Consider the following 24945-nt stretch of genomic DNA (forward strand, 5'->3'; position numbering starts at 1 on the left):
ATATAATGAATAATGCAATAAATAAGACCAAAAACATTCTGGAAGGAACCAAGAGTAGAATAACAGAGGTAGAAGATAGGATCAGTGAGGTAGAATATAGAATGGTAGAAATCAATGAAACAGAGAGGAAAAAAGAAAAACGAATTAAAAGAAATGAGAACAATGTAAATGGGTTGAATGTCCCAAACAAAAGACAAAGACTGGCTGAATAGATACAAAAACAAGACCCCTATATATGTTGTCTACAAGAGAACCACCTCGAAACAAAGGACACATTCAGACTGAAAGTGAAGGGCTGGAAAAAGATATTCCATGCAAATAGAGACCAAAAGAAAGGAGTAGCAATACTCATATCAGATAAAATAGACTTTAAAACAAAGGCTGTGAAAAGAGACAAATAAGGACAATACATAGTGATCTAACTATCAACCCAAGAAGAGGATATAACTACTATAAATATAAATGGACCCAACATAGGAACACCACAATGTGTAAGACAAATACTAACAAGTATGAAAGGGGAAAATAACAATACCACAATAATAATGTGAGAGTTTAATACCCCACTCACACCTATGGACAGATCAACTAAACGGAAAATTAACAAGGAAACACAAACTTAAATGATTCAATAGACCTGTTATACCTAACTAATATCTATAGGACATTTCACCCCAAAACAATGAATTTCATCTTTTTCTCAAGTGCACACAGAACCTTCTCCAAGATAGATCACATCCTGGGCCATAAATCTAGACTTGGTAAATTAAAAAAAAAAAAATTGAAATTATTCCAAGCATCTTTTCTTTTTCTTTTTAAATTTACATTCTTATTTATTTTATTTTTTAACTTTACAATATGGGTAGGGAGGAGGGAGGAGGGTTCAGGATGGGGAACACATGTATACCTGTGGCAGATTCATTTTGATATATGGCAAAACCAAGCATCTTTTTCTGACCACAATGCAGTAAGATTAGATCTCAATTACAGGAGAAAAAAACTATTAAAAATTCCAACATATGGAGGGTGAAAAACACGCTGATGAATAACCAACAAATCACAGAAGAAATCAAAAGAGGAATCAAAATATGCATAGAAATGAATGAAAATGAAAACAAAACAACCCAAATCCTGTGTGACACTGTAAAGGCAGTGATAAGGGGAAGGTTCATAGCAATACAGGCTTAACTCAAGAAACAAGAAAAAAGTAAAAAAAATGACCTAACTCTACATCTAAAGCAACTAGAAAAGGAAGAAATGAAGAACGCCAGTGTTAGTAGAAGGAAAAAAATCTACAAAATTTGAGCAGGAATAAATGCAAAAGAAATAAAAGAGATCATAGCAAAAATCAACAAAGCCAAAAGCTGGTTCTTTAAGAGGATAAATAAAGTTGACAAACCATTAGCCAGACTCATTAAGAAACAAAGGGAGAAAAATCAAATCCATAAAATTAGAAATGAAAATGGAGAGATCACAACAGACAACACAGAAATACAAAGGATCATAAGAGACTACTATCAGCAATTATATGCCAATAAAATGGACAACTTGGAAGAAATGGACAAATTCTTAGAAAAGTACAACTTTCCAAAACTGAACCAGGAATAAATAGAAAATCTTAACAGACATATCACAAGCATGGAAATTGAAACTGTAATCAGAAATCTTCCAGCAAACAAAAGCTCAGGAACAGACGGCTTCATAGCTGAATTCTACCAAAAATTTAGAGACGAGCTAACACCTATCCTACTCAAACTCTTCCAGAAAATTGCAGAGGAAGGTAAACTTACGAATTCATTCTATGAGGCCACCGTCACCCTAATACCAACACCTGACAAAGATGCCACAAAAAAAGAAAACTATAGGCCAATATCACTGATGAATATAGATGCAAAAATCGTTAACATAATTCTAGCAATCAGAATCCAACAACACATTAAAAAGATCATACATCATGACCAAGTGGGCTTTATCCCAGGGATGCAAGGATTCTTCAATATCCACAAATCAATCAATGGAATACACCACATTAACAATTTGAAAAATAAAAGCTACATGATAATCTCAACAGATGCAGAGAAAGCCTTTGACAAAATTCAACATCCATTTATGATAAAACCCTCCAGGAATAGAAGGAACATACCTTAACATAGGAGAAGCTGTATATGACAGTCCCATAGCAAACATTATCGTCACTGGTAAAAAATTGAAAGCATTTCCCCTAAAGTCAGGAACAAGACAAGGGTTCTCACTCTCACCACTACTATTCAACATAGTTTTGGAAGTATTGGCAACAGCAATCGGAACAGAAAAAGAAATAAAAGGAATCTAAATTGGAAAAGAAGAAGTAACACTCTCACTGTTTGCAGATGACATGATCCTCTACATAGAAAACCCTAAAGACTCCACCAGAAAATTACTAGAGCTGATCAATGAATATAGTAAAGTTGCAGGATATAAAGTTAACACACATAAATCCCTTTCATTCCTATACACTAATAATGAGAAAATAGAAAAAGAAATTAAGAAAACAATTCCACCCACCATTGCAATTAAAAGAATAAAATACTTAGGACTATATCTATGTAAAAAAAACGAAAGACTTATATATAGAAAACTACAAAACACTGGTGAAAGAAATCAAAGAGGACACTAACAGATGGAGAAATATACCGTGTTCATGGATTGGAAGAATCAATATAGTGAAAATGAGGATATTACCCCAAACAATCTATATATTCAATGCAATCCCTATGAAGCGACCAATGGTACTTTTCACCGAGCTAGAACAAATAATTTCAGAATTTCTATGGAAATACAAAAAGCCTTGAATAACCAAAGGAATCTTGAGAAAGAAGAATCGAACTGGAGGAATCAACCTGCCTGACTTAAGGCTCTACTACAAAGCCACAGTCATGAAGACAGTATGGTACTGGCACAAAGACAGAAGTATAGATCAATGAACAAAATAGAAAGCCCAGAGATAAATCCATGCACCTATGGACACCTTATCTTTGACAAAGGAGGCAAGAACATACAATGGAGAAAAGACAATCTCTTTAACAAGTGGTGCTGGGAAAACTGGTCAACCAATTGTAAAAGAATGAAACAAGAACACTTTCTAACGTCATGCTGCTGCTGCTGCTGCTAAGTCACTTCAGTTGTGTCCAACTCTGTGCGACCCCATAGATGGCAGCCTACAAGACTCCCCTGTCCCTGGGATTCTCCAGGCAAGAACACTGGAGTGGGTTGCCATTTCCTTCTCCAATGCATGAAAGTGAAAAGTGAGAGTGAAGTCACTCAGTCGTGCCCAACTCTTAGCGACCCCATGGACTGCAGCCTACCAGGCTACTCCACCTATGGGATTCTCCAGGCAAGAGTACTGGAGTGGGTTGCCAGTGCCTTCTCCATTCTAACATCATACACAAAAATAAACTCAAAATAGATTAAATATCTAAACGTACAACCAGAAACTATAAAACTCCTAGAGGAGAACATAGGCAAACACTCACGGACATAAATCACAGCAGGATTCGCTATGATCCACCGCCCAGTATATTGGAAATAAAAGCAAAAAGAAAACATATGGGACATAATTAAAATTAAAAGCTTCTGCACAACAAAGGAAACTATAAGCAAGGTGAAAAGACAGCCTTCAGATTGGGAGAAAATAATAGCAAATGAAGCAACTAACAAAGAATTAATCTTAAAAATATACAAGCAACTCCTGCAGCTCAATTCCAGAAAAATAAACGACCCAATCAAAAAATGGGCCAAAGAACTAAACAGACATTCTCCAAAAAAGATATACAGATGGATAACAAACACATGAAAAGATGCTCAACATCACTCATTATCAGAGAAATGCAAATCAAAACCACAATGAGGTACCATTTCACGCCAGTCAGAATGGCTGCAATCCAAAAGTCTACAAGCAGTAAATGCTGGAGAAGGTGTGGAGAAAAGGGAACCCTCTTACACTGTTGGTGGGAATGCAAACTAGTACAGCCACTCTGGAGAACAGTGTGGAGATTCCTTAAAAACTGGAAATTGAACTGCCATATGACCCAGCAATCCCACTGCTGGGCATACACACCAAGGTAACAAGAATCGAAAGAGACACGTGTACCCCAATGTTCATCACAGCACTGTTTATAATAGCCAGGACATGGAAGCAACCTAGATGTCCATCAGCAGACAAATGGATAAGAAAGCTTTGCTACATATGCACAATGGAATATTACTTAGCCATTAAAAAGAATACATTTGAATCAGTTCTAATGAGGTGGATGAAACTGGAGCCTATTAACCAGAGTGAAGTAAGCCAGAGAGAAAAACACTAATACAGTACACTAACAGCAAGAAGAAATTTTAAAAAGCCTTCCTCAGTGATCAATGCAAAGAAATAGAGGAAAACAACAGAATGGGAAAGCCTATAGATCTCTTCAAGAAAATTAGAGATACCAAGGGAAGATTTCATGAAAAGATGGGCTCGACAAAGGACAGAAATGGCATGGACCTCACAGAAGCAGAAGATATTAAGAAGAGATGGCAAGAATACACAGAAGAAATGTACAAAAAGATCTTCCCAACCAAGATAATCATGATGCTGTGATCACTCACCTAGAGCCAGATATCCTGGAATGTAAAGTCAAGTGGGCCTTAGAAAGCATCACTACGAACAAAGCTAGTGGAGGTGATGGAATTCCAGTTTGAGCTATTTCAAATCCTGAAAGATGATGCTGTGAAAGTGCAACACTCAATATGTCAGCAAATTTGGAAAACTCAGCAGTGGCCACAGGACTGGAAAAGGTCAGTTTTCATTCCAATCCCAAAGAAAGGCAGTGCCAAAGAATGCTCAAACTACAGCACAATTGCACTCATCTCACACGCTAGTAAAGTAATGCTCAAAATTCTCCAAGCCAGCCCTCAGCAATATTTGAACCGTGAAATTCCAGATGTTCAAGCTGGTTTTAGAAAAGGCAGAGGAATCAGAGATCAAATTGCCAACATCCGATGGATCATCAAACAAACAAGAGAATTCCAGAAAAACATCTATTTCTGCTTTATTGACTACGCCAAAGCCTTTGACTGTGTGGATCACAATAAACTGTGGAAAATCCTGAAAGAGATTGGAATACCAGACCACCTAATCTGCCTCTTGAGAAATTTGTATGCAGTTCAAGAAGCAACAGTTAGAACTGGACATGGAACAACAGACTGGCTCCAAATAGGAAAAGGAGTACATCAAGGCTGTATATTGTCACCCTGCTTATGTAACTTATATGCAGAGTACATCATGAGAAACGCTGGACTGGAAGAAGCACAAGCTGGAATCAAGATTGCCGGGAGAAATATCAAGAACCTCAGATATGCAGATGACACCAGCCTTATGGCAGAAAGTGAAGAGGAACTAAAAAGCCTTTGATGAAAATGAAAGAGGAGAGTGAAAAATTTGGCTTAAAGCTCAACATTCAGAAAACGAAGATCATGGCATCTGGTCCCATCACTTCATGGGAAATAGGTGGGGAAACAGTGGAAACAGTGTCAGACTTTATTTTTTGGGGCTCCAAAATTACTGCAGATGGTGACTGCAGCCATGAAATTAAAAGACGCTTACTCCTTGGAAGAAAACTTATGACTAACCTAGATAGCATATTGAAAAGCAGAGACAGTACTTTGCCAACAAAAGTCCGTTTAGTCAAGGCTATGGTTTTTCCAGTGGTCATGTATGGATGTGAGAGTGGGACTATGAAGAAAGCTGAGCGCTGAAGAATTGATGCTTTTGAACTGTGGTGTTGGAGAAGACTCTTGAGAGTCCCTTGGACTGCAAGCAGATCCAACCAGTCCATTCTATGATACTGGTTGCTTGGGGCTGGTGAACTGGGATGACCCAGAGGGATGGTATGGGGAGGGAGGAGGGAGGGGGCTTCGGAATGGGGAATGCGTGTATACCTGTGGTGGATTCATGTTGATGTATGGCAAAATCAATACGATATTGTAAAGTAATTAACCTCCAATTAAAATAAATAAATTCATATTAAAAAATAAAATAAAGGAGATCAGCCCTGGGAGTTCTTTGAAAGGAATGATACTGAAGCTGCAACTCCAATACTTTGGCCACCTCATGGGAAGATTTGACTCATTGGAAAGGACTCTGATGCTGGGAGGGATTGGGAGCAGGAGGAGAAGGGGACGACAGAGGATGAGATGGCTGGATGTCATCACCGACATGATGGACGTGAGTTTGAGAGAACTCCGGAAGTTGGTGATGGACAGGGAGGCCTGGAGTGCTGTGATTCATGGGGTCACAAAGATTCGGACACGACTGAGCATCTGAACTGAACTGAATGCACATATATGGAATTTAGAAAGATGGTAATAACCCTGTATGTGAGACATCAAAATAGACACAGATGTATAGAACAGTCTTCTGGACTCTGTGGGAGAGGGCGAGGGTGGGATGATTTGGGAGGATGGCATTGAAACATGTATATTATCATATGTGAAACGAATCACCAGTCCAGGTTCGATGCATGATACAGGATGCTCGGGGCTGGTGCATTGGGATGACCCAGATGGATGGTATGGGAAGGGAGGTGGGAGGGGGAACAGGATGAGGAACACGTGTACATGCGTGGCAGATCATGTCAATGTATGGCAAAACCAATACAATATTGTAAAGTAATTAGCCTCCAATAAAAATAAATAAGTTTATATTTAAAAAAAAGAGTAATTTCCACACTGGTGGGTGGGGACACAATTAGACTTGGTGCAATTTGAGACTCAAGGATTGTTCCCTATAATTCAGACCAGTACTATCAACTCTGCTGAAACCTGGAAGGATATCACCTGTACCTTCCCACAGTTCTATGTATGTAGCTCTTTCCTGTGAACTCTAACTATACAGAGTCATAAATCTCTCTTCTTGGGGACACTGTTTGTCTCTGCCTAGGTACACCTTCCATGCATGTGTTGGAAACTATTTCTAGAGTTGGGGCAATTGCAGAACTCTCCTTGCTTGCTCCCCACCTCAGGAATCCATTCTCTGCTGCCAGATGTTTGATGTAAAACAATGCTCTTTCATTTGCCTTTTCTATTTTGGAGTTATATGAGACAGGAGGATAAATGTGTCCTTAACTCCTTTATGTCGACTAAAATGGAGGTCCCCCTGCAACCAGAACTCACTTAATGCCTTGTGAATGCTAGGCACTGACTTCTGTGCATGGGTGCAAACTTGACTGGGGATATGTGTTGGGGCCTTAGGGAGCCTCAGTCTTGCTGGAGAAACATGCCGATTACAAATAGTATTTGCTATGTGGTATGTTTAGTTCGGTTCAGTTCCTCAGTCATGTCTGACTCTTTGAAACCCCATGGACTTCAGCACGCCAGGGCTCGCTGTTCCTCACCAACTCTTGGAGCTTGGGCAAACTCATGTCCATCGAGTTGGTGATTCCATCCAACCATCTCATCCTCTGTGATCCTCTTCTCTTGCCTTCAGTCTTTCCCAGTAACAGGGTCTTTTCTAATGAGTCAGTTCTTTACATCAGTTGGCCAAAGTATTGGAAGTTCAATTTCAGCATCGGTCCTTCCAATGAATATTCAGGATTCATTTCCTTTAGGATGACTGGGTGTATTTCTGTGCAGTCCAAGGGACTCTCAAGAGTCTTATCCAATGCCACAGTTCAAAACCATCAATTCTTCATCACTCACCATTCTTTATGGTGCAACTGTCACATCCATACATGACAACTAGAAAAATCATAGCTTTGATTATAATGAAATTTTCAGCAAAATAATGTCTCTACTTTTAAAAAATTTGTATAGGTTTGTCATAGTTTTTCTTCAAATGAGCAAGCATCTTTTAATTTCATGGTTGCAGTCATCATCTGCAGTGATTTTGGAGCCTCCAAAAATAAAGTCTCTGTTTCCATTGTTTCCCCATCTATTTGCCATGAAGTGATGGGGCCAAATGCCATGATCTTCATTAGCTGAGTGTGAAGTTTAAACCAGATGTTTCGCTCTCTTATTTCATTTTATCAAGAGGCTATTTAATTTTGCTTCAATTGCTGCCATGAGGGTGGTGTCTTCTGCCTATCTGAGGGTATTGATATTTCTCCCAGCAATCTTGATTCCAGCTTGTGCTTCATCCAGTTGGGCATTTCACATGACGTACTTTACATATAAGTTAAATAACCCAGGTGACAATACACAGCCTTTATGTACTCCATTCCCGATTTGGAACCACTCTGCTCTTCCATGTTCAGTTCTAACTGTTGCATCTTGATCTGCATACAGATTTCTCAGAAGGCAGGTAAGATGGTCTGATATTCCCATCTCTGTAAGTTTTCCACAGTTTGTTGTGATCAACACAGTCAAAGGTTTTTTCATGGTCAATAAAGCAGAAGTAGGTGTTTTTCTCAAGTTCTATTCCTTTTTCTACGATCCAACAAATGTTGACACTTGGATCTCTGGTTCCTCTGCCTTTTCTAAATCCAGCTTGAACATATGGAATTTCACAGTTTATGTACTTACTGTTGAAGACTTGCTTGGATAAATTACATTTGTAGCATGTGAGATGAGTGGAACTCTGTGGTAGTTGAACATTCTTTGAAATCACCTTTTTGGGAGATTGCAATGAAAACGACCTTTCCAGTCCTGTGGCCAATGCTGACTTTTCCACATTTGCTGGCATATTGAGTGCAGCACTTTAACAGCATCATCTTTTAGGATCTGATATAGCTCAACTGCAATGTCATCACCTCCACTAGCTTTGCTCTTAGTGATGCTTCTGAAGATCCATTTGACTTCGCATATCAGGACTGTCTAGCTCTAGGTGAGTGATCACACCATCGTGGTCATATGGGTCATTAATATCTTTTTTGTGCAGTTCTTCTATGTAGACATTACTATGTAGACATACTTCTAAGAGACATTACTTTACCAACAAAGGTCTGTATAGTCAAAACTATGGTTTTACCAGAAATTGTGAGTAGATGTGAGAGTTGGACCATAAAGAAAGCTGAGTACCAAAGAACTGATGCTTTTAAACTGTGGTGTTGGACAAGACTCTTGAGAGTCCCTTGGACTACAAGGAGATCCAACCAGTCCATGTTAAAAGAAATAATTCCTGAATATTCATTGGAAGGACTAATGCTGAAGCTGAACCTCCAATACATTGGCCACCTGATGGGAAGAACTGACTCATTAGAAAAGACCCTGATGCAGGGAAATATTAAAGGAATAAGGCAAAGGGGAAGACAGAAGATGAAATTGTTGGGTGGCATCACCGACCTGATGAAGATGAGTTTGAGCAAGCTCCAGGAGTTAGTGATGAACAGGGAAACCTGGCATGCTGCACCCCACGATATAGCAAAGAGTTGGACATGACAGAGAGTAAACTGAACTGATGTACAGAGGATATCAGGGAGCAGGCAGAAGTCTTTCAGATCCAGTAAAGCCTGTGGCCCTGGTGGAAGTGGTGAAAATTTAGGTGGAAGGGGAGACTTCCCATCCTCTGGTGTAGGTCCTTGAATCCAAGGCAAGGAGCACAAGATTTTGAATGTATTACCAAATATTGTTTTCTAAAAATACAAAAAACAAACAAACAAACAAAAAACTGTTTTCTGCAGGAGTGAGAACTTTGACTGAGCCTGTTCTCTAGATTTTACTGAGAGATGTGGAAGGGATATGGAGTAGGCTGAGTCTGCAAAAAGTAGGTGACCAGCTGCTGGAGGGCCAGGCTTATGGTAGACATTCTGCACTAGATGGAAAACAAATCCAGAGAAAAAGTGTCCCTTCTGGAGTGTACATGGCAATGTATCACATTGTTTCAGCAGATCACTTCAATGGTGTTTTCGGGAAAGCAACAAATGCATGATGGGTGGTTTGCTTTTGTCAATTCCTGTGGGTAGTTAGATAACTAAATGTTTGGTTACTTAATTGCCAAGTGGAATGATTGGAATTATGCTTAATGGTTGGAATTATGCTTTGGAAAGCAAACTAGATGAGGTCCACACATATTTCGACATTAAACAACAAGCATAGGAAGATTATTAAAGCAACTATAGGTAATTTAAACATGAGGGGCCAAATAAGGAAAGATTAATTTAACAGGCTGAGATTGGACTGTACAGGTTGCCATAGTTGTTGCTATGATAAGTACCCATAACAGCTACTTGTTGCTATGCTGGAGATGTGGGAAACTGACATGAGACCAAGAGCCTTTATGACTTTCCTTGCAGTGTGATTTCAGGGGAGAAGTAGTTGACAAGGAAAGGCTGACTGGTAAGGATGAGGAAGGGAGTAATCTGAGCCAATAATCATTAGCTCTTGTGGGAGCCCAGAAAACAGAAAGAAGTACCAGCTCAGTCAGAGTTCTGGGTCAGGGTTCAGAAATAGATGTCATTTGGCTTGAATCAATATTTAGCCTTGGGGATGGCAGCCATAACCTCTAAACAGAAGATTTCCATCTCCCCAGGTGGCAAAATAATTCATACTTTTTCCAGACTCAGGAACCAAGTAAGCCCTCTCAGGGCCACTTCTTCTTAGCAGGCACACATGCATCTAGAGGTGGAATTATCATCATCGTGCCCATTGACCAGATGAGAAAACTGAGCTTAAGGGACTTGATCAAGGTCCCACAGCCAAGCACGTGAAAAGCCAAGCACAAACCCAGGGTAACAGTCCCCAAATTGTGTGTTTTTGCTCCACACCCACTGGGAGTGGTGGGTGGTGATCTGGCAACAATGCTTAGGCAGAAGCAAGCAGTAGTCAGGCTTTAATTGAAGTAAGTAAGGAAAACCAGTAGAATATTCAGCTATGACTTAAATCAAATCCCTTATGATTTTATAATGGAGATGAAAAATAGATTCAAGGGATTTGGTCTGGAAGCCTGAAGATCTATGGATGGAGGTTTGTAACATTGTACGGGAGGTGGTCACCAAAACCATCGCCAAGAAAACCAAATGTGAGAAGGAAAAGGGGTTACCTGAGGAAGCCTTAAAATAGCTGAGAAAAAAAGAGAAGTGAAAGGCAAAAGAGAAAGGGAAAGATATATTAAATGGAATGCAGATTTCCAGAGACTAGCAAGGGGATATAAGTCTTCATAAGTGAACACTGCAAGAATTAGAGGAAAATAATAGAATTGTAAAGAATATAGATCACTTCAGGAAAATTGGAGCTACCAGAGGAGCACTTCATGCAAGAATGGGCACAATAAAGGTCAGAAAAGTCAGAGACTTAACAGAAGCAGATGAGATTAAGAAGAGGTGGCAAGAACACACAGAAGAACTGTACAAAAACAGCCATAAACACTGGGATAGGGATGATGCTTGCATCACTCGTGTAAAGCCAGATATACTGGAGTATGAAGTCAAGTGGGCCTTAGGAAGCATCACTACAAACAATGATAGGAGAGGTGATGGAATTCCAGCTGAGCTATTTAAAAATCCTAAAGAATGAGGCTGTAAAAGTGCTGCTTTCAATATGTCAGCAAATTTGGAAAACTCAGCAGTGGCCACAGTGCTGGGAAAAGTCAATTTTCATTCCAATCAAAAAGAAAGGCAATTCCAAAGAATGTTCAACCTATCATGCAATTGTGCTCATCTTACTTGCTTGCAAGGTAATGCTCAAAATCCTTCAAGCTAAGCTTCAACACTGCATGAACTGAAAAATTCCTGATGTACAAACTGGTTTGAGGAACAAGAGATCAAATTGGCAACATCCATTGGATCATAGAGAAAGCAAGGGAATCCCAGAAAGCATTTCCGTCTGCTTCACTGATTATGCTAAAGCCTTTCACATAAAGGACCACAACAAACTGTGGAAGATTCTTAAGGAAATGGAAGTACCAGATCACCTTACCTGTCTCCTGAAAAGTCTGTATGTAGGTAAAAAAGCCGCAGTTAGAATCAGACACAGAACAACTGACAGATGTAAAACTGGGAAAGAAGCGTGACAAGGTGTACATTCTCACTCTGGTTATTTAACTTCTATATAGGATACATCATTAAATATGTTGGACTGCATAAATCCCAAGATGCAATAAAGATTGCTGGGAGAAATATCAACATCCACAGATATGAAGATGACACTGCCCTAATGGCAGAAAGTAGAGAGGAACTAAAGAGCCTCTTGATGAGGAGAGGAGATGCAAAAACTGGCTTAAAACTCATTCAAAACACTCTTCACAAAAATATACTCAACATTCATGGCATCCGGTCCCACCACATCATGGTATATAGATGAGGGAAACGTGGAAACAGTGGCAGATTTTATTTTCTTGGGCTCGCAAACCACAATGGACCTTGACTGCAGCCCAAAAATAAAAGACACTTGCTTCTTGGAAGGAAGAAAGGTTATGAAAAACCTGCACAGTGTATTAAAAAGCATAGACTCACTTTGCTACAGAGGTCTGTAGTGTCAAAGCTATGATTTTTCCAGTAATCATGTACAGATGAGCGATCTGAACCATGAGAAAGGGTAAAGGCCAAAGAATTGAGCTTTTGAACTGCGGTGCTTGAGAAGATTCTTGAGAGTCCCTTATAAACCAAGGAGATCAAACCAGTCAATCTGAAAGCAAATCAACCTCTGACCATTGCTGTCTTAGCTGAGGAATGTACTGAGCGGTACAGATGGAAAGAAAGGACGCTTCCACTGAAAGGTGCCTAACCATAGCAGCTCCAAGCAAATAGTTTGTAGCTCCACCCCTGGAGGAAGCTCAGAAAGGCTGAAGGCTCTGTGTACCCTGGGTCCCCCGATACATGCATTGCATTCTCCCCAGCAGCATTGGAGGCCAAGGAAGTGGCATTCTGGGCCCTGGAGGAGAGATATGGCTCAGGGATCCACTGGGGCCACCACCACTTACCAAGTGGGACTGGAAAGGACAGATCAGGAATATGTGGCAGAGAGCTGGTGACTGGGGGATGGGAAAAAGAGGGAACCAACTCTTCATAAAGCACCTCACCCAAAAGTCCCCTGGAGGAGAAGCCCAGTGAGAAGTTTGTCTGAGATTGGATGATAAGAGTCTATTTCATTACAACTTATAATTCCTCTGAATGAGGAGGTGGTGGAGTTGGTGGGTCATCACAAACTTTTCTATGGCCTAGACCATCTGCCAGTTGTTATCCTTGTGGCTGCCTCTCCCCAGCTTCAGTCATGTAGTTCTGGAGGAAATTGACAATCATGTGTGTGGCTGGGTCAGGAACAAAGACCATGTAAAGCCAGTCATAAGACCCCATGTCCCTGCCAGGATGGCTGATCTAGGGCTGTACATGTGAACTGAGGTGGGTGATTCAGAGAACACCCTTGAACTCTGATGTCTGCAAACTTTTTTCCTTACTAGGTGATGCCTTCAGGATTTAAAACCCTAGGGCATGTAGCTTGAACTCCCTCACTAGGTGTAGAAGCCTTAAGGAAAAAAGTTGCCAGGCTAAGACCATCAAAGTAGACCGAAGGGAAATAGTGAGGCTGAGGGAGAATTGATGCCTGCAGATTTCTTGGATCCAGTCACTGAGATCTTTGTATTTGCTCTGATTTTTGTATCCTGGATTCCCAGAATCATTTGCATGAATCTCCCTGTTCCTTGAAGCCAGTTGGAGTAGGGCTCCTCTCAATTTTGATTCAGACTTGGTTCTAGATCCTTCACACCCAGACACAAACAGAGGCAACATTTGTTTCAGCACCAATAAGAGTGAAACCCTTTATTCTTTACTGAGAATAGGGTGTACAAACCACCAAATACAGTTCACCAGCATCCTGGGCAGGAGTGCCCGAAGTGTGAGTGACTGTGTGTTAGGAGCGGCCTTACTGATTCCTGAACCACTCCAAGCATTTACACTGCTGGTGCCAGGCCAATCCTGTCATTTCCTCGATCAAAGACTGAGAAATACAGCCTCAGGAAGACATCACCCAGTAACCAGCTCTCTGTAGATCTCCTCACTCTTTGCTTTTTAAAGGTGGTATAGCAGTAGCCTCTAGAATCCTGGGGAAGTCAGAAACAGACACCAGTCAGCATGAGCCCTTGCCGGTGACTCCCCCCCAATATCCAGACCCAGCAAAATTCTTTATTTCCCTCTTTTAGTAAGTATGAAGGGGTTTTCTCAGCAGCAGGGGATATGAGAGTTCATCCAAAACCAAAGAGGGCCAAGACATGAGGTTGTCATGTGGAAGGGTGTGGTGAGTGGAGGACTGGGAGTTGGTGAAACAGAGGAATGAAAAACAACAAAGTCCTATTGTAGAGCGTCAGGAATTATATTCAATATTCAGTGGTAAACCACATGAAAAACAATAAGAAAATAATATATTTCTATGTGTATAACTGAGTCACATTGTTGTGCAGCAGAATTTAATGCAACACTGAAGATTAGCCACACTTCAAAATAATTATTTAGAAAAGAACAAGTGTGTCCATAGTTCCCCTCACTCCCTGATTCTTTCATTCTGATTCCTGCTCCTTGTTTTCTCTCCAGAGAATGCTGGTTCTCCTCGTGCATCCCCACAATCCATACTTTATTAAAAAACTTTATTTTGTATTGGAGTATAGCTGATTAACAATATTATGAGTTTCAGGTGGACAGTAAAGGGACTCAGCCATATGTATCGAGGTATCCTTGTCCCAAAGATACTCCTTCCATCCAGGCTGTCATATAACTGAGTGGAGTTCCTTGTGCTACAAAGTAACTCGATGTTGGTTATCCATCTTAAATAGAGCAGTGCCCACAACATGTTCTTGAAGACTTAACTCAGGAACTCTGAGAAGCCTCCTTCGGCCCACACTCACCATCTTTGGCCACTCCATGCTTGGGTGGATAATGTACTCTGGCTCCCCATCTCCACTGGTCAGTCTGTAGCCCTCATCACCCCTAGTAATTCCCCAGTCCCTTAGTGCAGACCACCTTGAGATGCCATTTGCATAGAATCCAGTGCACCTTTGCCTAAACCAAGCAACCCTCAAAATGGCTCAATGAGTTTGTCATTTTAGAATTCCTGAAATTTCCTCTCTTCCTCAAAGCCTTCTTTGAGTCCATCAGCCTGCTCTGAACTCTCACAGGGAGCTGACATGAAGCCTCCACCCTGTTCCAGGGCTGAGCAGTCACTATGCACCCTTTATTCACCTTATTATCCAACCTCCCCACAGAGGGGTCGGGGATCCCAACTAACAAAGGAGGTACCTGTCCAGAGTAAGGGGAAGATGCAGGCGAGGACTAGGTTGAGCATGTAATTTATCATTTAAACCAGAAAAATCTTGAGAAGGGAAGGCAGACTGTTAAATTATGCTGGGATATCACACTGGGATTGTCCCCAGCCATTCTCCTTGTAACATGGCCTATTTCAGGGACTGCTAGAGCTGAATTTCATGTTCTTGCACCTACGGGTTCAGATTGAATTGAAGCTCTTTGAGGACTGAGGACCTTACTGTTTCCCTCTCCCTGACTCCCACCATGCCATATGATGTGGCCTCTCCACATTTATTTCAGGAAGATCAATGTCCCACACAGTGATTGGTATTGTGGGAGGCACTGGCCCAGCCACAGGGCTCAGCAGCATCTGCAATGGTGTGACGTGGCCTCCAAAGGGCACCCTCCTTCCAGCAGCAGCCCAAGGGTTCCTGCAAGCTCCAGTTTGAGAACCAACCATAAGTATTTTCCCCTCACCTTGAGGATGTAGGCTGGAGCTGGCACTGGGTAGTTGATGCCATTGATGGTGAAGATAATAGAGGGCAGAGTATTGACCACAGAACATGAAACGTAATGCTGTTAGAGAGAGAGGGTGAGAGGTTGGCCATGGTGATCCTTGTCGTGTGTGAAGACTGGGAGTGACCCTGGGGCATGACCCTTCACCTTGGAACCCCGTGGCGTGGCACCAATGAGCTTGTGTATGTTATCGATCACTCTTCCTGGGCCTTGGATAAGTGATGTCCCAGTGTCCACAAGGGCTGCGCAGCCATCAGAACAAGCAATAACCTCTCTTTTCATGGTGATGCTGAGAGACAATGGAAGAAAGCAGACATCAAGGTCACTCTGAGTCTCCTTAGCGTTGCCCCCTTCCTGATTGTCTCGTAAACAGCCCTTTGTCTCTTGCCCTCTTTTCCTTTGCTCTCAACATAGCACCTTTCCTACCATCCTCAAATGTAGTACTTGAATACACCAGGATCTTTTTTACCTTGACACAAGCTGGTCTTCCTTCCTAGAAGACTGCACTCCCCTTTGACTAGCAAATTTCTTCTTATCTTCCAGATTCCAGCTTAATTGTATTGTTTTCTGGAAGTCTTTCCCCTGGTGTTTATCAGTCTCCTGTCTTTGTCACTCTCTGTAGACCCTTCCTCATGACTGCTCCTGCTGCTGCTGCTAATTCACTTCAGTCGTGCCCGACTCTGTGTGACCTCATAAAGAGCAGCCCACCTGGCTCTGCCGTCCATGGGATTTTCTAGGCAAAGTACTTTAGTGGGTTTTCATTGCCTTCTCCTCCTCATGTCTAGCATGTACCAAAGTCACAATTCACTATGTAGGCGAGTCACTTCATGTACATCTGCCTTCTTAGATGTGAGGGAGAGTTTTATTCTCCTTACTGAGAGGGTAACAGGCAGGAAGGCCAGGGGTCTGCAAACTGAGGAAATAGCCTGCAAGTGTCAGACATTTTTATCTCTCTTAAGCTGCAGGAGGAAACAAACTAGTGATATTTTTTCCTTCTCTATATAAATTTAAAAGGAGGTGTCTCTTAAAATACTGTGTTGCCATAATGACACCGGGTTTCACCTGAAGTTAACTATGCTCAAACCTAGAGATAACCAATGCCTTTTTCTTATGGAAATGTTTATCTTAAGCTATGCTAATGTACTATACATTTACCCCAAAGTCTGTCTTCAAGTCTGTTCCTCCTTTCCCAGAACCTGCTTGACAAACCAGTACGTTATACTCAGATATTGTTCCCCTAATCTATGTAAATGAAACTATTTGTATGGTGATCTACCCTTCTTCAAGATTCACGTTAATCATTTTATGGCCCAGGATGAACCATTTGGTGCCAAGATTATCCCAGAATGCATCTTATGGGTAAGGGGCCTAGTGCCATTCTGAGTTTTAAGACATTCCTTTCTTTCACTAACAGACTGCTAGTGACTATGTAACATCCAGCTGAAGACTAGCAGGGGGGCACTCTTTCTGCCCCCTTCTGATGCCTATGTCAGAAGCTTTCTCTATCTCCTTTATACTTTAATAAAACTTTATTACACAAGAGCTCTGGGTGATCAAGGCTCATCTCTGGCCCGGGATTGAATTGTTCTCCTTTGGGGCCAAGAATCCCCACATCTTTGCGTGATTCAACAACAACCTTTCATTGCCTCCCTAAAGTGCCTGACACACAGTGGATGCCCAATGCTTATCTGTTCAATGAGTGAATGAAGACTGAGAAAATAATAAGAACCCTCCAGAGAGCTGTATCTGGTGGGGAACAAATAACGGGTCACACACAGAGTGAAGATGGAGATTTGCAGGGGCAGCAGATTCTCATAGTAGGGGGAGAGAGGGGCTCCTCTGGGTGAGGGTGTCTCCCAGCACTGCTCCTGCAACCAGCTCAGACCCTGAGACCTTGGCCAGTAAATACATGACTAGCCCACAGAAACTCCAAAGGAGAGGACAGATTTTGTCTGAGGGTATTACACAGAATCCTATCAATTATGCCTCTTGTCCTCAGGTCACTCCTGGATCCCACCTTCTTGATTCTTTGTTATAGACCCTGCACCACTGTGTGCCCATGAACATGAGGTGTCTTTTTTATTAGTTGCTTTCATGTCTTAATACTGCAGCCAACCTCTCTCCACTGCTGGGTAGCTGCTCCCTAAAAAGACCAGTTTTCCCCATTTTCTCAGGACTGTCCCTGTTTTTAAATTGATATTTATCTGTACTGAGAACTTCCTATGTCCTAGGTAGCCTTGGACAGTCGGTCATCTTATCATAACTCTGTTCAGGCTGGTGAAATTCTCCTTGATCCTCTGTTCACCACACTGTAGAGTCCTCTAACCATGCTCCCCACCTCAAAGGGCAGTGGGTGCAGCCCTATCCCAGCTGCACAGACCTATCTGGACCCTTTTAGGACCCTGGTCAGAGCCTTGCTCAGAAGACCGGGGATTATGAACCCATGGGTTGTTTGTGTATTTATGTGCTTGTGTGTTAATTTGTATGTGTGTTTCTATGTGTCTCTGACTAGCTATGCATGTTTTTATGTGTCTCTGTGTAGGTTTATATGTGTCTGCTTGTATGTTTCCAAGTGTCTGTGTGTCTGTCTGTGTCATTTTGGGTGGTGTATATGTCTGTGTGACTGTGTATCTGAGAATGAATTTATGTGTGTCTTCCTGTGTCCATGTACATTAGCGGGAGCATCACTTGGGCTGACCCTCAGAGGGAGAGGCTTACCGGTCTACGTGTACAATCCAGTCACCTGCTCGAATCAGTGGTACCCAGTTGAGCTCTCCCTTGTAGTAGCGGTGGTCCACCCCACCAAACATCACCACACTGCCCTCTCGCTTGTCTCTGTAGAGAGAAAAAAGTGGGGGGAGGTCCTTGGAAGACAGTAACAGCAGCACTGTCTGAGAGCTGTGCTTATCCAACTATGAACACCCTAATAAGGTCCCCATGTACAGATGCAGAAATAGCGTCTAGGAGAGATTGAGATCCAGACTGAAGTCTGTTAATGTCTCATGAGTGGCACAGAGGAGGTTAGAATCTGAATCACTTGTCTGAGCTCCATCCCCTATGTCTTCTGAAGACACCCTGGACCTCCGGCGACCTGAGTGCTCAGACACCCCCATAGGACATGGTGCTGAAGTGTTTTGGCTTTCCTCGTGTCTACCTTGTCATTTTTCAGGAAAATCAAGGCCTGGGAATTCTAAGGGTGTGGGTTCAGGTCACCCAGAGTTGGCTACACTGGCCTGTGACCTACACTGTCCAAAGGGCTCCACACTCAGAAGGGACCCCACCTCTGCTCTCCCTGTCTTGAAATGCCTAATATTTCTTGAACAAGGGGTCCCACACTTTTGTGTCCCACACTTTCATTACTCACTGGCTCCACAAATTGTGTAGCTGGTCCTGCCAGTAAAGCACTAATGAGGAAGGAAAGATATCCACCATCCTTCTCCTTCCTTCCTTATAAAATTCATAAGCAAATCGTATTGCTTTTTCCTCCAACTTGTTTCCGGTTGCCTTCCATTAGCCTCCCTCATAATTCACCCCGCTAGACCAAGTTATTGGTCTTGAGCCCAGGAGTAGGGTTGTTTTCCAAAAATATTTAACTTATAAAAGCCAGTGCTGAAGGCAGGGAGGGCCCTGGGGCCATAGTTATCCTTGGTTATATTATCTCAGGATACTTCTTTATCAAGTGTTCTGTAATTTTTGTGCAACTGAAATCATCTTACAGATAATGTGTAGAAAGCAATTGTCCATCTCAGACTTACTTGCTCAAGTAGAAGGCAAAAACAGGATCAGAAATGGCACCTTGATTCTTCAGCTTATCAAAGATGGGAATGGCCCCAGAGCAGGATAGATTGGGGTAGTTCAAGCCCAAGATGCCATCAAATCTTTTGCTCTCCAACCCGTATTCCGCCATGCTTAGGCCGAACGGCTGGTCAGTACTTACAAGGTTCCCAATCTGTGGGAGAGAAGCGTGTTCCCACTTACAGATATGTAAAGTGGGGCTAGGACTGGGCTGGAGTGCATTGCCATTAGATCCTCAGGGAAGAACTGAGGCTGGGCTCTGTCTTTGTTTGCCCGCAGACAGTTAGAGCAAGGTGGAAGGGGAATTTGGGTTCCATTTGAGAGACACTGTGAATTTTAAAACATCTTCCCCTCTGAAAAACACCACCTGAGTGAGTCAAATTGGCCTCGTGGCTTCTGTACAGGAGGGGCAACCAAGAGTAACACCAGGTCCTATTGGTGCCACCTTATGGACAACACAATCTAGAATAAGATAGCCTGCTCTTTGCCATCACTGTGACCTAATGACAGAAATGGACTGCATTCTCTGTAAGGTACTGTGAATTCTACATCTGTCCAGGAAGACAGAAGCCAAAAACACAATCTTGCTTGCAGGGTTCTATGAAATTACTCCTGGGGAATTCACTTTGGGGAATATGTGTATTTGTGTGAGTGAGTATGAGAGAGAAAGAGAGAGAGGGGAACTACTCAAGAATTTTGGGGGAGGCAAGCCATAGATTTATTAGATTCTCAAGGGTCCTCTAGAGTGAGAACTCATTTATCAGACCCCCTGACTTCTTAGGTCTCCAGTTTCCCACTTTGGATACCTGAAGCCCTTGACTGCACCCAGGGTCCCCAGATCAGTTTTATCCTGTCCCCAAACACCCCACAGCAACTTCAGTCCTGAAAAGCCAGCCTAACTCCACCTTTTATCACATGTGTGCTCTCAACAAGGCCCTTGCTGTCTGGACCTCAGTTTCCTCATAAATCGTGTGAGCTAATCAGAGTAACTGCTTTGTGGGGTTATTGCAGAATTAAACCAGTTATCACTGGAAAGTGGTGGGAACGGTCTGTTAATATAAAAGTGGGTGCTTTTATCCCTTCTCGCTCCCAGCGAAATGAATCTTGAACTGCTCATGGGCAGAGGAACTGCAAGTCCACACCTCAATCCACTCTCTGGGTTAGCTAGTTTGTTTGCTCGTGTGTCACCATGGGCACTTCAGCCCCAGAGACATGATCCTATGGATAAGATTACCAATATCTATGGAAGTTAAGCTAGGAAGGGTCCTGCCAGATGGTCCTGCATCTGTTTTGCAAGCAGTGGTCACCTCATATCCAGTCCTGACTCAGCATTTGTTACACTGTTACCCGAACTGTGTCATGCGCAACAACTCCTTTCATTCTCCCAGATCCATAGATGATCCTGAAGGTCTTAGTGGTAGGCCGGAAGGTGGAAGACTGAAAATGTCTGAACCTAACGTGTGTAGCTGCAGACACAAGAGATGAGCGTCATCAGGTGCCAAGGGTGAAAAACAGGGCGGCAGGGCAAGTGAAGGATGGTCCAGGTATGGGGTGTCTGTACTCACAACAGGCTGGACTGGTGCAAAAGTCAGAGGGCACCCACAAGTCAGATGAACCTGTGTCAAAGACAACCTGGAATTCTTGAGGGGGTGTTCCAATGGTGATGTTACCCACGTAGAGCATCTACAGGGAGAAGGAGGGAGTGGGTTAGTGCAGAACTGGCTACCCTCTATCCCCACACTGATGCCTCCCTCTGGGTGTCACATATCTCTTGAGACCACTTTCTAACCATTGTGCAGCTCACAGACTTTGGTCACAGAGGTATCTGCATTTGATATATTTTTCCTGTGCTATATTGTATGCAGGATATTGACTCTATGACCAAGCGTTGGAGTGGTATCTCCTGCATGGGAAGCCCAGAGGCATAACCACTGGGCTCCCAGGACTGCTGGACCCCCAGGGAAGTACTGGTGCCTTCATTTGAGAAGCTCTGTAGTCTCTTCAAACCAAGCCTTAGCACCCCCTTCTCCAGGAGGTCCTACTTGATCAACCCCAGCCACTCCCTCTAAACTCAGACCACATCCAATCAACACCACAGAGGTGACCCTTTCATTTGACATGTATTTACTCATTGCCTATCTCTCAGGCTGGCATGGGCATTTTTGAAGACAAAATAAGCCCTTTTTTAATCTAAAAACAGTAAGCACTGTGTTAGATTCTTATGGCCATATACAGAATACAGGTTTAGTAACTTTTTCCTACTGTCATTCTTGCATCTGTGGAAACTGAATTCCACTACCTGGGGATTCACAATTGTTTTGCAGTTGGTTCTACCTTTTGATCAGTGATGATTCACTCTTCATCTATAACTGAGGCGCTCACTTAGTTCAGAAGGAACAATCACCCTCAAACTAATGACACATGTTTGACACAGAAATGGATATTTACCTGCCACCTGGTAATTGCCAGGCCCAGTCACAAAGACCAACAGCTGAGGATGAGAGCACCTTCTCTGGGTGGGGTCCCTGTTTTCCAGTGTCTCAGCCTCCTGCAGGAACCCCAACCCCAACATCCCACCTGGCACCTCCAGATGAGCCCCATGCTAAGCTAGAGCACCAGTGGGTGCTGTGGAGCACCATCCTCCCAAAATACTCACATCTCTGATGTTTCTCAGCGGCAGAGTAGTTAGATTTGAGCCACGAAAAGAAATATGGGACAGTCTGTAAGGATGCTCCTTCAAGAAATTGTTCAGCGTGTTTTTTCCACTGAGGGTTTTTCTCATGGTCTTCACTCTCCTTAGAGGTATTCTTTCACCGAGCATTTGACAAAGAAAACAAAGAAGATGCTACAATTAGCTGTCAGTGTTAAGGTATAACTGTCATTGTAATGGCCCTGTGTGTTTTCTAATCATTTTTATGAGGCACATTATTATCAGAATTTTATGCATATACCATGGCAAAGACATAGATTTGAATACAGGTTCTTTTCTGCAATATTGGGTAAGCCATATGACCACGTGGTGTCTCAGTGTCCCCTTCGGCAAAATGGTGGAATGTAACAATACAAACCCTCCAAATAGAATATCTTGGGGATAAGTGAAGTGATGGATATAAGGTACTTGATAAATAAGAAGTCTCAACAATGACAGCCATTAGCATTGCTGTTGCCATCCCACTCATTCCTTCCCAAAGGACCTCAAGGAAGGAAGACTCTTGTTCTCTTTTACAAGGGAGAAAATTGAAATGCAAGAGGTTTCTGAGTTGGCTGTGGTCACACTGCTTTTCAGATATAAAACAGTGTATCTTTCTTCAAGTTGAAATAGAAGAGAGAGTTTGAAAGAAGAATCCAAGATATAGGGAACAAGTACGGGAAATTCAGAGGCTTGACAAGGAAGTAAGAGTCAAATGAAAAATTAAAAGCAAACAACACAAAGAGAAATAGACTCCCAGTGGAGATGGAGAGATAAATGACAGTGATACATAGATGTAGATGTAGGCATATACACACTGAAACACTCAGGGTAAAAAGAGGGCAGTTGAACAAAATGTAGAAAAGTGCTATTCCACAGGACCACATCAACATCTGCATAGACTGTGCAATGAACAGTTTCAAGGAGTTGCATTTTCAACAGGTCATGACATGACTGGACCCCAAGTGTTGTGCAACCCAAATCTACACGAAGACCTTGGGATCCAATAGCAGTTGGATAGAAGTTCCTATAGCAAGTTACTTATCAATAAGTAAGAGTTGAACTTTAAGACTCTCAGGGAAATATTCCATTCCCTTCTAAACATGATGGGTGGAAGAATAACCAGATGAAAAGAAAAATCCGAGAAAGGAATATGATGTGACATACAGTCCCCATACTTACTTGACTATGCACTCTGAGAAGGCCACCAGCCCGAGGAGCACAAGCCATTTCATGCTTCTTTCCTTGCTCCAAATACTCAGGAAAGTTTGGGATCTTAGCATGTAGTGGTGACCGGGAGCCCTTAGTTATATATGCTCTGACCTGCCCTAGTTTTCCCCTTCAGGCCACTAAAAGATCTGGAAAAAAAAAAAATACAAAGGTCTCGATAAAAACTTTACCTTCATCAGTGTCCTTGATGAATGGACTTTGAAGCTTTTCAGAATACAGAGAATTGAACTGTAATCTCTTCCTTGAATCTTGGCTGGAAAATCAAACTGATCTGCATGGACATCTAAGAAGACAGAAAACCTTGCCTACTTGGAGAAAAAACTGCTAAGAACGTCATGAAAATGGATACTAGGGGTCATGCTTAACATGCGTGGTTTCATGTCATTTTCCTAGGCACTTTGTGAGATATGCATTGCTGTCTTCATTGGCAAGGACATTGCTAGGATGATAAGTTGTCAAATGGTAAAGTGAAGACTTCAGGGACAGCCCAGGGATATACAACTTGGTTTAGGTAGTAGATATAATGGCAGACATAGGGGCACCTATGATGGCAGGCTGCATCAAAGATTTAGGGCAGAGCAGTACTTCAGTTTCATGATTTCTGTTTTGGAAGAAATGTCACATGCATTCGCAAGATATTTTATATCATCCAACAACTATACAAGGAAGAACTGTGTTCTAGGTTTTGGGTTAAAGGCTTCAAAGTCAAAGTTGATCAAGACAAAAGTAGTCTTTATCTTAACAGAGCTAGAAGTCTAGTTCTCACAAACTCATGGCCCCAGGAGGCAGTAGATATGATACTAGGAGTAGGTGATCATGTTGGAATCTGGGCAGCACAGGCCTTACCGCTGGGAGCAGCCTTTCCTCCACTTCACCCATGCTGGAAAGCAGGCCAGTTGGCCATGTTTTCAAGAGAATCAGAAGTTTGGATATTTATGTACAATCTACTGATTTTAATGTTAGCAACTAATCTTATTTCCACCCCCCCCCCCAAAAAAAATAGTGGGAACAAAATCTCCACAGCAATGTGCTGGAATCAGCCTTCAGTCTCTGGAGTTTTTTGTTTCTGGCCTAGAGTTAGGAGTGCAGTGGGGACAGAGAGGAATTTAATTCTTGTTGGTTGATTTTAAAAGAGACTGAATGCATACTAAACATGTTGACTCATTGGAAAAGACATTGATATTAGGAAAGACTGAAGGCAAGAGGAGAAGCAGAAGACAGATGATGAGGTGGCTGGATAGCATCACCAAGTCGATAGACATGAGCTTGAGAAATCTCTGGGAGTTGGTGATGAAAGGGAAGCCTGGCATGTTGCAGTCTATGGCATTGCAAAGAGATGGACACAACTGAAGGACTGAACAATATACAGCCTTGACATACTCCTTTTCCTATTTGGAACCAGTCTGTTGTTCCTTGCCCGGTTCTAACTGTTGTTTCCTAACCTGCATCCAGGTTTCTCAAGAGGCAGATCAGGTGGTCTGGTATCCCCATTTCTTTCAGAATTTCCCACAGTTTATTGTGATCCACACAGTCAAA

General features: G+C 42.3%; 1 protein-coding gene across 1 annotated transcript; it reads right to left on the reverse strand.

The window, feature by feature from the left end:
* Positions 1–13672: 13672 nt before the first annotated feature.
* LOC133241268 (pregnancy-associated glycoprotein 1-like) lies at positions 13673–23502 on the reverse strand. The gene is made up of 9 exons (XM_061406531.1): positions 23362–23502; positions 22147–22297; positions 21056–21173; positions 20838–20956; positions 19451–19644; positions 18414–18530; positions 15843–15984; positions 15657–15755; positions 13673–13984 (listed from the first exon to the last, which is right to left on the reverse strand). The coding sequence occupies exons 1-9, from the start codon at positions 23460–23462 to the stop codon at positions 13835–13837; spliced, it is 1191 nt and encodes a 396-aa protein (XP_061262515.1). The 5' UTR covers positions 23463–23502; the 3' UTR covers positions 13673–13834.
* Between the last annotated feature and the right edge of the window lie 1443 nt (positions 23503–24945).

This window comes from Bos javanicus, chromosome 29, assembly GCF_032452875.1.
Source record: "Bos javanicus breed banteng chromosome 29, ARS-OSU_banteng_1.0, whole genome shotgun sequence".
In the NCBI taxonomy this organism is placed as follows: domain Eukaryota; kingdom Metazoa; phylum Chordata; class Mammalia; order Artiodactyla; family Bovidae; genus Bos; species Bos javanicus.